Genomic DNA, 11,784 nt, shown 5'->3' with positions numbered 1-11,784 from the left:
TTCATATATGAATATGCAAACTTATGAGTTTAAATGTTTCTAACAAAACCAAGATAACTCGAAATATCACCCAATCATTTAGCATATCATATAATCTAAATTATTCATAAGCAAATAATAAATTAGGCTATAAAATGATGAGCTCATAATCTTCTCCTCTCGTTGGCAGTCATGCGTGTTCTTTTATTGCGGACAACTTGGTGCTTGCTTCTCTTTCTTTCGCCCTCTCGCGCTATTGGGAAAAATAGTGAGGCGAAGAATATTCTCTCAAAACTTAACTTAAAGCTTGAATATTTCACTTATTGGATCACGTGATTGACCTCGCCAATGTTGTAGCCCCCATTTCCCCTGAGACAACCACATTAAAAAGTTTGAGTCGTTTACAACAAAAAGAACTTCAAACACTATTCAGTTACGAGTCCTCACCCAAGAGACTACAAACACGTCAAATTTAAACTAAGTGACTTATTCTTTGACATAAATGTCTTGTTTTCATAGTGCTTAACTCATAATATCTTATATCTAACATTTTATTTTTTCAAATGACAATGTGACTTTCACTTTGTTTTTTCCATGGTCGGTTTCCATGGTACTTGTATGATTTACTTGGTTATTATTGCTTTATTTATGGGTGTTGCTCTTTCATGTACATTAATTACTCAATCATGTCCATAATTTCCCACTTTACCCCTCTCATTTGAACCCCTTTTACAATTTAAAAGTCCATGAAAAAGTAAAACTTGTCCATAAAAAAGCAACTACGTTCTTTATTATTATCTACCTACAAGAAAATAGCCCTTTCAGCAAACAATAGACCTAGTTACCGAGTTTCTTTTTCTTTTTTTTAAAACAAAAAAATAAAAACATTAATTGTTCCTAAAATTAGATAATAAAATACAGGATTTGGGGTTTTATTTTCCCCTAATTTTTTTAATGAAATGGGAGTATTTAAGTTTCCTTTGTATGCTTGGGGTATTTCAACACACTTGACAATACGAGAAATGTATTTTCTTCTGACACCAACCTGAAATCGTAGTTGGCTCCATTAACAACTCTAACCCCAGATAAAAAGAATATAAGAAAAATGACATGTTACACAACAGAATTAACTTTAAGAAGAATATAAGAATGTTCACGGCATGTTTCATGCTAAAGTCTGCGATGCAACATAAAATAATATCCACAATTAGTATACACTAGTGTTCAAGCCCGGCCGTTGGCCGGGTCGTGTCGCTACATAGGCTTTTGGTATCTAATAAGGCGTTTGTGCTGCATGTTTTGTTAATTAGTAGTCAATTTGTTGCGGGTTGTAAATAAAATAGTTGGCAAGCTAACTTGCTAGCTGTAATGATAATAGTTGCTCATACTATATTGATATTCTAATAATCTTCCTCAACATTATAAGAGTTAATTAGTTTTAAGTTGGTTTTATTCGTTTCATTTTAAGACGGATTCTATTTTATACGTAGACCAATAGTAGAATACATTATTTTATTTTATCGACAAACTTGTTTGTGTGTATTGTTCTTAAAGGCACGTGTTATTATTGGAGTTATCCATATTTTATTTGTCATTCATTTATTTGGATATTGGATATGGATTATTCATTTAGCCCACTCAAAAATACACAATTCCATATGTTTTAGGTTGGTTTTATTCATTTAGCCCAAGTGAGGCGTGTGTGCGTATCATAATTCCCAGTTTGTCACTTTAATATCTCCCCTTATTTCACATCTCTACCTCTAGATCCTTCGGTAGCACACAAAAATCCGGCACACTAAGCGTCGCAATCGACCTTCCGTTCACTGCCACAAGGCCATAGCTAAAGTAATCCTTCGAAACTCTATTCGAGAATCGGGTTCAATCCGATCTGGAGTAATTTTATCAGAATCTCAGTGGAGTGACTGGTTGTCGGAATTAGTCGAGATTGCATTAGTAGCTTTGTATGAGAAACAACAGTTTGTTCATAAGACTAAAGAATCAGCTTCGTTTGGTTGGACTTTCGTTATGTTTCTCAGTGTCTTCATCAGGAAATCGGGTGTGTTGTTTATTCATGATTTGTCCTTTATCTGTTTTTCTTTTATTTATCGTTGTTTATGTATGTTGCATGTACTACTCAATTGGTCGTCTGATTCCTATGTGACATATTAGTTCAGTAGTTCACCAAGCACGAATAGCATAATTTATCGTAATTTTAAAGAACTTAGACTGTATACATGTCCGATCCGATTAGGAGCGCCAACTGTGAAAATTCACATTGATCTTATTCCAAACTTGTGTGTCTATACCACCCGTTGAGTCTCCTAATCTGGTTGTATGACTGGTAGATTTGAAAAAACTTCATTGAAAACGATATTCCTTGTGTGTCCCTTGTATTGCTGCGTTGAATCGTCTATGAAGAACTTTAGTCCTTCGGGGGATGTTGTCCTTGATGCAGCTACATATAACTGTCCATGGCTAAACATGGGGTTTGGCAAGTATACCCCCACATGTTTCAGTGACTGACCTTGGCTTTTGTTTATTGTCATTGCATAACATTGGCGTAGCGAATATTGGCGTCTTTTTAGCACAAATGGTATTTTTGTGTCTGTTGTCGTCATCACTATTCTTGGAATAAGCACTTTATCACCTGCCCTTCATCCCGTTATTATCTTTGCCTCTACTATAAAGTTGCCTAAGTGAGTAATAATTAGGCGGGTGCTGTTACACAACCCCTTGGACGGGTTTATGTTTCTGAGCAACATCACAGGCAGTCCTTTCTTTAATTTCAACTCATGGGGCGGCAGACCCTGCAAGTTTAGGCTATTTAAATACTCTGTAGGATAGTCCGTATATTGCTCTGTGCTCTCAGTTGATGATGTGCACACTTCATCACAGCTTCTGTAAATTTTCTCCTCACTTTGTACAAGGCTAGCCATATACGTGTTTATCTTGTCAGCCATTTCGTTTAGAGGGGTGAGTATCGCTCTCTCCTTTAGATACGTTTCGTTGAAACGCTCTTATTGGAAATCTGGGTAAATTCTGCCAACAACTGTTTCAACATTCAACGGTCCGTTGCTTCCAATATACTCTTTTGGTATCTCAATCCATGTAGGCTCCGTTTCGTTCTCTGCTGTTTTAGTCTCTATCCGTCCGTCTCCCATAGCTAACAGCCAGTTATTGAAAGTCCTGTTTATCTCCTGTTTCTGCGGATTGTCTGCCGTTTCTGACACCCTCATGCTTTTTGATAGTGTGTAGAGTTGACACTCATTCCATATATAGGACCTGTTGATCGATGCTTGAACAATATCTTGTCTCCTGCCCTTGTTAATTATAGGCAGAACTTGTCTGAAATCACCCCCAAGTAGGACTACCTTACCACCGAACAATTTTGTTTTGGCTTCTGGGTCTTCTAGCGCGAGTAAATCTCTCATTGTTCGATCAAGAGCTTCAAACGCGAACTTGTGGTCCATTGGCGCTTCGTCCCATATAATTAGGGACATTTGTCGTAACAGTTCTGCTAGTTGGCTCTTTTGTGAAATGTTGCACGTAGAGTTCTTTAATAACTCTATTGGTATCTCAAACATGTTGTGAGCTGTACGTCCTCCTGGGAGTAATAACGCCGCGATCCCTAACATGATAATTAAACTTAGTTGTTTTTTATTTTCGATTTAATATTGTTCTACATGTGTAAAAATTTTAGTTGGTTATTCAGTCCTTTTATTTAAGCTAAAGTTCTTATATTACCTGATGATGCTACGTTGATAACAATTTTACCCTCTGATCTGATCCTAGCTGAGATGGCTGTGTATAAACAAGTCTTCCCGGTCCCTCCGTGTCCATATAGAAACATTACTTGGCTAGACCTAGTGTGCACTGCGTCAATGAATCTATCATATGCCGCTCTTTGCTCTTTATTTAGTTGTTGTTCTTTTCGGGTCCATTCTTCTTTAAATTGGCGGGTGTCATACATACGCTGTTCTCTGATTAATTTATTCTCCAAGCCCCTGACATCTTCGAACTGGGGGAGAGGCATACCCTTTATGTCCTTCAAGGTTTTACCATACCTCAGTAGTATCTGCTCGACTTCAATTAATGTATAAGCTACCTTGGCATCCACTGTTAGCACAAGCCCAGGATGGTTAAATAGCCTTCTTTTTCGCCTTTCAATGTCTTCAGAGAGCATTTCTCGACTACGATTCCATAATTCGAGGACGTCGGTGACCTCACAAAATAACAGCATTGTCACAAATAACTCGCGGAGCTGCGAAGGCATTGCGCATTGATTTGCCTCTTGTAGCGCGTCGTTCCATTCCTTGTCATTATTCAATAGTCCTCTGGCAAAACATGCTTCTTTGTAAGTAGGGTAAGGGAGTCCATCTACTGTTCTTATATCCTGAAAACTTGTGCATCCTTTTACTATGTTGAGAAGTTGACGGAGGTAATAGCGCTCTCCTGCGGTTGGATGTACAAATGCCATTCTTCCAATACTCATGCCTTTTTATCTTAATTTCCATGCATTGTCCCTCCACACAAATCGTGTCGGCATTTGAGCATACGTTAAATTAGCAGCCTCTACGTAGTTTATGTTCGCTGTCATCCATCCCATCAACATCGTGGGTGATTCATTAGCCTTATCTATTACCACTCTCAGTTTGTCTTTATCCTTGAGGACAACAGCTTGCTCACCCTCGAGGTGAACAGGAAGGCGTATGACCGCTGGACTCCTTTCGTGGATCTCAAACTCAAATATCTTCCACGCACCTTCGCATGCTGAGAGGTAATGACAGTCAAGGTATGACTTGATTTCATCTTCTTTGTCTCGGGAAATTATAGCAGTCGCCTTATCCGGGCCTTTTAGGATATACTTGAACAGGTACTTAATGGCCCGAGCTGTGTTACACCACTCAACGTTTATATGGGCGTCAAACATCAGAAGTAATCCCGGGTTATAGGGAACAATGCTTCTGTTGTCTAGAACGTGTTTACCCTTTTTAATGGTCCTGCATCAAAATAAAAGGCGTAAATAAATTATCCGAATAGAAGTGATGTGGTGTAAGAAGTTGGATTCAATGTTTATGTTGTTATCTTCTTTTTATGTTTTTTTTTTTGTTTCTTAATTTGTCGTTTTATTTTATGTTGTCTGGTTGGTATCTTTTGGTATCTTAATCTTCATATTTTTGGAAGTAAATTTCAACTTCTCTGTAAGTGAGACATACCTTTTGTTCTCTCTTCGTCGATACACTGGATAGCCATTACGATCTATTGCCGTCTCTGAATTGAAAGATTTTGGATACTTTTTGTTGCAAGTCACACCGTCAAGCATACATGGACAATTTGGGTTTTCCTTGCCGCATGGCCCGTGAACCATGTACCATGACACAATCTCGTATAATACTGGGTCTTTTTCCTTATCTGGTATTTCAGCATGTATAATACCGTCTATGTACTGTGGCGATAGTTCCACTTCATCTTTCTTAAGCCATAATAGTATGTGTGCATGGGGCAGTCCTCTTTTCTGAAACTCTATTGTGTATACGTCTACAGCATAGTATGAAAGTGATAAGTCTCATAGTATTAAATTGATAATCTTAATTGTGTTTGATATGATGTTTTAATTTCTCTAATGGATTTTTATCCTATTTATGCAGATTTATATGGGACGAAAGTTAATTATGACGTTTATGTTGTAGGTAATTTCTCCTTACTCTGCTTAATCCTTGTCTGACAATTTATCATCTACTATTATAATTTCGTTTTAAATAATGTGTACCTGCTACTGTTGTTCCAAAGTAACGCTGGTGTTTAAGGCAGTCCATTAGTTGACGTAGTTTTAGTCTGAAGACTCTTGCTATTATGTCGGGCCTGTCTTCTGCCTTCTGTCCTTGTATGTACGCAAGCATCTGATCAATCTCTGGCCACTTGGGATTCGCTGTGAAGGTTATAAATAAGTGTGGGTTACCAAACCACCTGCAAATTGCCATTGCATCCTGATACTTTTGCTGCATGTATCTCATGCTTCCTGTAAATGATGCCGGTAATATTATTCTTGTTCCTACTTCTGCGCCTACGTAATCACCTTTATCAACCGCATCACAAAGATGGTTTAGCATTTCACATCGAAGATATGGCTGGTTGTTTCTAATAAACCATAATCTTTGTGACTCTATTGCGCAACAACAATCCACTACAAACTGATGGAGTAGTTTTCCACCACGAAGCACAGCATAACCATCCATTAATCTCTGTTGTAGTCTGTACGCATAATATTCTCTCATTGTGACGTACTCCCTTTTACCACGCTTCTTTGTCACGTCAATGATGTATGGTATATCTGTGTGAAAACTATCTTCTCCACGTGGAAACAGAAGCGGGTACTGTAAAGCCATGAAAGAAGGGTGTAGCTCAGTTATTCGCTTCAGACCGTCTCTTTTGTGTTCGATTATAATGTCTCTACCTGCATCTGTACCGCTAATATCTCCAACTATAAGCGCGGCTATTTCTGATGCTGTCGGATTACTATACGTTATGTCTTTGTTAACTCTTTGACCAAGCAACCTAATTGATAAATTTAAATTATTGTCCTCCTTCAGGCGTTGCTGGGCCATGCGGAATGTATGTGCTATCGGATTAACGGCATCTAACATCTGTTTCAACCCTGTGAGTATATCTGTTTCTAGTACGTTATTGTTGTCTTTCTTTCCAAACACACCTGCTCTCCTGTCTATTTCATCTGAAGTGTCATAAACATAGAGTTGTATGAAGAAGGGTGTCCGATTACCGGTGGGCAGCAAGGACCCTATATAATGACTATTTTGTCCACTGATCCTGAAAGTGTATGGCCCAGGTGTGTTGTTGACAGTCGTGTCTACTTTGGCACCCATCGACGTGAACGCATATGAAGAATTATACATTCGGATATGCTGCCTAAATTTCCTAGCGGAAGGGCCTTGACTGTAGTCTAGTAACGTTCTTAAAAAATCTGGAGGGTCTTTTAGCTTGTCCAATTTTATTTTCCCTTCTCTGCAACACATGTTGAAATTGGTTTGCCTTCGATTGCTAGTCTTTTTTACCCTCTCCTCATACCACATGATTGCATGGCATGAACGACAAATATATTCCGGTGGAGCCAAGCTTAGATATCTGGTGTTAACTGTATTCAATCATTAGTAATCTTTGGGTCAGAAATAAAATGGAGTTGCGAGATCACAAGTCCATAAGGTGGAATTGTAACAACATACTTATACCTGTGGTTTTTGTGGTAGTTGCTGGAGCTTCTGAAACCTCCGACATTGTACGGTTATCTGGGTCATATTCTTTTGTTGAAGATGTTAATTAAAATTTAGACGATGACTTTGGTCAATGTAATGACACTAATAAATGCAGAGGTTTTTTTTTTGCGTGCATATCTGATCTGTTTTAATAGTTGACATACCCGATGATAGGTTATTCGGGCAGCTTGTGGTGGTGGCCAGATTTGTTGCTTGATTACTCTTCCTTCGCTGTCTCTTGTTTGTTATTGTATTTACTTGCACAAAATCAGTTAGAATAGTCAGTATTTATTTATGTGACATAGGAAACGATTGATTAAATAAGGTATGCGACATTATGTGTAAAAAAAATTAGTTTCAAACCAGTATTAGTGTTAGTTGGGACGGTAGTTGCTCCGCATAATATTTCCGATGTCGGATTGTTTGTAGGTTGCTCTTTTCTTTTTCGTTGCCTCTTGTTGCATATCATGTTTATTTCTGTGAAGGTACAGGAATTAAAAGATAGATCTGATCGATATTTAAATGAAATTACCTTTCAAAACCAAATTTTTTCTCTTTTTGTGCACAAAGTTTAATCAACAAACCAGTGTTGTTCTGGGTACTTGTTGAATTGGGTAATATTTCTGGCAAAATCCTCGGAGATGGTTGCCGTGTTTGCCTCTCCTCTGTATTGCTTGCTGGGATCAAATCATAGAAAGTTTGTGGTGAATTAATTAATGTGGTTAGGAAAGTTAGATGCGTCAATCTATAAGTAAACAAACTAAATAATCTGACAATAGGGTAAGTATTACTAACCAGTGTTTGAATTGCTAGTGAGCCTCATCGATTCGGGTGGTAAATCTGACATTAGCTTGCAGGGTACTTCAGTTGTCATTGTTGATTGTGGTTGAGTATCTACAAAAGTGCTATGTTCTGTTCGTGACCTGTAGGCTTAAATATGTTTCAATCTTGAGCTGTCCTCACAGGGTTTGAGTTTGATTAGAACTTGATCTCTATTATCCAGCCAGCTGAATAATTTTAATTATGAGTAGAATTCGATTAGAATTAGATATGATTATTCTGCCAACCTTGCGCTTTTTTATTTTATTTTGTAATATGTTAACAGGATTGTTGTTGAAATTTGTGCCTAATTATACGGATATGATGCGCAGAAGAATGAACCGTGGTGTAGAGGACGCTTAGTTGTGGTAACACGCAGTGAATGACTCCGTCAAAGCAGAGGTATTTTCAGTAATAACTGTTTATTGGACACAATAGTATATGAGTGATTATCAACTAAAATCACATAGGAAAATTATTACTGTTTTCTTGGAATCTGAACTTTATTAGTATGTTATTCGGCAGGGGAAGAGTCAAGTGGAAGTGGAGGGGGAAGAACGTTGTTGATATCTTAGGCGATATATTCAAAGGAATGGTGGTTGTGGTTGGTTAGTAGTTCAATGTTGGCTGCTGCAGGTATGTTCACTCAGAACGCTAATAAATTTTCGCATTATAGTTTCCAGAACTTATAATATACATGTGTAGTCCGATGGGTAGGTATGATGCGTCTTGGGAGTTCAATATTTTGATATATTGGTAGTATGTGTAGAAACAAACATAGAGTTAACAAACCAGCAACATGATGCGTCTTGGAGTTCAATTATTTAAAATAATAATAATTGTATATAACACTTGAAGGTTTTCTCTTTCCAACATTATTAAATCCATAAAACTAAAAACGTATTCAAGTAAACGAAGATGCAATAGACTGTTAAATACCCTTTAGTGGTATTGTTTATTCGTTGAACATAGGTAAACTAAAAGCTAAAGACGCAAAATATTGCTAAGCACCCTTTAGTGGGGTGGTTTATTCACCAAACTTGAGTAAACTAATAGTTGATCTAATATTAATAAATTTATGTTGGCTTCTTCGCTAATTTCCTTGCCTTTCTTCATCATAGTCCTCGATACCACTATTTTGCGACTTCCCAACCTTTCGGAGTTTTCCCTATAAATAATCAACAAAAACATGTTGGTATTTAGTATGTGATGTTTTTGGGCTTTAAGACACACAAAAAAGGGTCGTGTATATTTTTTTTTTAAAAAAAAAAAAATTCTTACTCGTGGTTTTTTCATAGACGTACTTGAACTGCATCCTGTATCTCCCGTATCTTCACCTGTATCTTCATTATTGCTAAATGCTGAGCAGATTTTGGATGTGTTGTCTGCCCCTTTTGGCCCTTCGTCATTTTCTGAAACTTCTTCATCAATTTGCTGAACATATTTGCGTAATCTTTTGCCCTTTGTTTTCAGTCAGGCTTCGTCCTCATTTTCATCTAAATTCACAATGTCATCCAAGACCCTAACTACTGAAAAGCTTTGTCTATTGCTGTTGGTGTTTTTGTGATTAAAGCTGTCTATTTTTATTTTGAATACAAACATTTTTCCCTCAAAAAAGTTGCGGAGCAAACATGGTACATCATCTGGTATAGAATCAAAATCCTCTAGGTCCTCTTTGGAGTCATCCTGCTTTATATTTTATCATTATCTTAGTTAGCGTGGATTTTTAAACGCGTATATTTATTTCAGTCAAAGACGAACATAAATAATGGAGATGCATTTGTACCTGTTCTTCTGTGTGTGCTTCGAGTAAAGTACGTGCATCTTGTTTTATCAGTCTTTTAGCCTCGCCATCAAAGAGAGTAAGAATAGTACTTCCTGTGACATCCTCAACCATTAACTCGAGTCTATACCTATAACAATTAAGTTAATTAATGAACTGAATTTATAATTGTATTCTTGTCAAGTCTTAAAAAGTTGTAGTAATACTTACACCATGATAGGATTATCAAAACTTTTTTTGCAGTTCTCACAATAAAAATCTGTTAGTCCTCTCTTTGGCTTCTTAGAACATTTGGGACACGATGGATTGTACCATGGTAGCTCACTCATTACTTCTTTAACTCTGGCTTGACATTAACAAAAAAGATCCTACGTATAAAAGATTATAGCCATTGTCAGACATTCATTTTCCACAATATAAAAGTGAACGTTAATGTGAACTAACTTAAAATTAATTTAGACGGGGTGTTATCGGTAGACATACCTTTTCGTAGGGGGTTGTGCAATGATTAGTGATAGTGATGATATTCTTCATATTTGCGGTCATGTCAGCAGAAATTCTAGCTTTACGTTGGCGAACAACGATTTCCACGTTATTCTCACTGGAATAAAGAATTAAGAATGAGAAGTGTTAACACAAAATCGTGTATGCAAATATAAGGTTAAAAATTAATGGTGTAGGATTTTTATCCGTACCTTAGGGAGTTCTTTAATTGATTGATCTCTGGAATATCAAGGTTGAAGTAGATTTTGGTTGCGGATGAATTGTATAATATTAAGGAAGCTGTAAAAAAAATTGGTATATAACAACCTCAAAAAAGATACTAAGATGTAAGTGTTAGCACAATGGTTTACCTGGTGAAGTCCCTTTCACTAAAGTAGATGTTACCACTACAATAACATGTTTACAGTCATCGCCGAGGGCTGCTCTCTGTATATTGTAGGAGGTGCCAAATTTACCCCATAGCTTCAATTGTATCCTATTTTTACTGTGCAAAAAAAGTATTCATACTGGGTGTGTTAATAGTAGTCATCCAGTGGAAGAAGTCGAGCATTATAATCAAATAGAAACAACATATTGTACCATTCATCTTGTACCTCTATGCATGTAGCGTCGGCATCTTGGGATTCATCCACAAGAACTCCAAGCACGTCTAAATTATTCAAAAATGGATATAATCAAGTCATAATTGAAAATAATTGTGTATAGTAGATGGGGAGATTTAACAACAAAGTAATTTACACATGTCCTGACCTGTAAGAACAGTTGGTTTAAGTCGACGCTGTTCCAAAACCTGATATGGTGTAAAGTCAAACCTATGTTTCGGGATTATGCTATCAACATCGACAATTTCTTTGACGAAAGTGTTCCAGAAGATCTTGAGCATAATTTTGCTGTCGCTGACAACGCGATATATTGACTTGTTAGGTCGAACACCGAAGTTGTTGAATATGTAAATTCCGCCTTCTTTAAGTTTGGAGCGAAATCTATCGGCATGATCACAATGCACAGTAGCATGTACGTAATTTCCCTAATAATTAACAAAATAATCAATAAGACAATTCAATATGAATGGGACAACCAAAAAATTAAAAGGGTAAATAATAAACAGTTAATTCTTACCTCTTCATCGATTAAAACCATATCCATGCACATAAGAGTATCATTCTCAGCATGATTCAAAACATCCCACAGCCTCGAAACGCGAACTTTGATTTTTCCGTTTTTCTTGGTCTCATTAAGCTTGTTGATCAATGTTAAATTACTGATGATAAAAAATATTAATTAATAAGTAGGTAAGATAGGCTGTAAAATAGTAACGATCGAATTATCATACCTTGGTGCCATTGCAAAGTGAAAGACGAAGACAGAGAGATATTTGTGCAGTTATTATCTCAATTCTATGTGAATGTGAATAATAAGATGGATGAT

The 11,784-nt window shown here is 36.9% G+C and overlaps 2 protein-coding genes across 2 annotated transcripts; both read right to left on the bottom strand.

The window, feature by feature from the left end:
- Positions 1–2,999: 2,999 nt before the first annotated feature.
- LOC141632756 (uncharacterized) lies at positions 3,000–4,459 on the bottom strand. The gene is made up of 2 exons (XM_074445271.1): positions 3,727–4,459; positions 3,000–3,610 (listed from the first exon to the last, which is right to left on the bottom strand). The coding sequence occupies exons 1-2, from the start codon at positions 4,457–4,459 to the stop codon at positions 3,000–3,002; spliced, it is 1,344 nt and encodes a 447-aa protein (XP_074301372.1).
- Positions 4,460–4,480: 21 nt separating this feature from the next.
- On the bottom strand, positions 4,481–7,272 carry LOC141632755 (uncharacterized). The gene is made up of 4 exons (XM_074445270.1): positions 7,227–7,272; positions 5,753–7,132; positions 5,199–5,520; positions 4,481–4,982 (listed from the first exon to the last, which is right to left on the bottom strand). Exons 1-4 carry the CDS (start codon positions 7,270–7,272, stop codon positions 4,481–4,483), a joined length of 2,250 nt encoding a protein of 749 aa, XP_074301371.1.
- Between the last annotated feature and the right edge of the window lie 4,512 nt (positions 7,273–11,784).

Source organism: Silene latifolia, chromosome Y (assembly GCF_048544455.1).
Source record: "Silene latifolia isolate original U9 population chromosome Y, ASM4854445v1, whole genome shotgun sequence".
Taxonomy (NCBI): Eukaryota; Viridiplantae; Streptophyta; class Magnoliopsida; order Caryophyllales; family Caryophyllaceae; genus Silene; species Silene latifolia.
The sequence above is the reverse complement of the archived record's forward strand: the minus strand, read 5'-3'. Positions and strand labels throughout refer to the sequence as shown.

What these genes read in the sequence shown, in the direction of transcription:
- LOC141632756 (XM_074445271.1), bottom strand. Translation starts at nt 4,459, where the DNA reads ATGGCATTTGTACATCCAACCGCAGGAGAGCGCTATTACCTCCGTCAA. An exon ending in TATCAACGTAGCATCATCAG is followed by an intron (nt 3,611 to 3,726) that starts GTAATATAAGAA and finishes TTATCATGTTAG; the next exon opens with GGATCGCGGCGTTATTACTC.
- LOC141632755 (XM_074445270.1), bottom strand. Translation starts at nt 7,272, where the DNA reads ATGTCGGAGGTTTCAGAAGCTCCAGCAACTACCACAAAAACCACAG. An exon ending in CTTTGGAACAACAGTAGCAG is followed by an intron (nt 5,521 to 5,752) that starts GTACACATTATT and finishes ACTATGCTGTAG; the next exon opens with ACGTATACACAATAGAGTTT. An exon ending in CGACGAAGAGAGAACAAAAG is followed by an intron (nt 4,983 to 5,198) that starts GTATGTCTCACT and finishes ATTTTGATGCAG; the next exon opens with GACCATTAAAAAGGGTAAAC.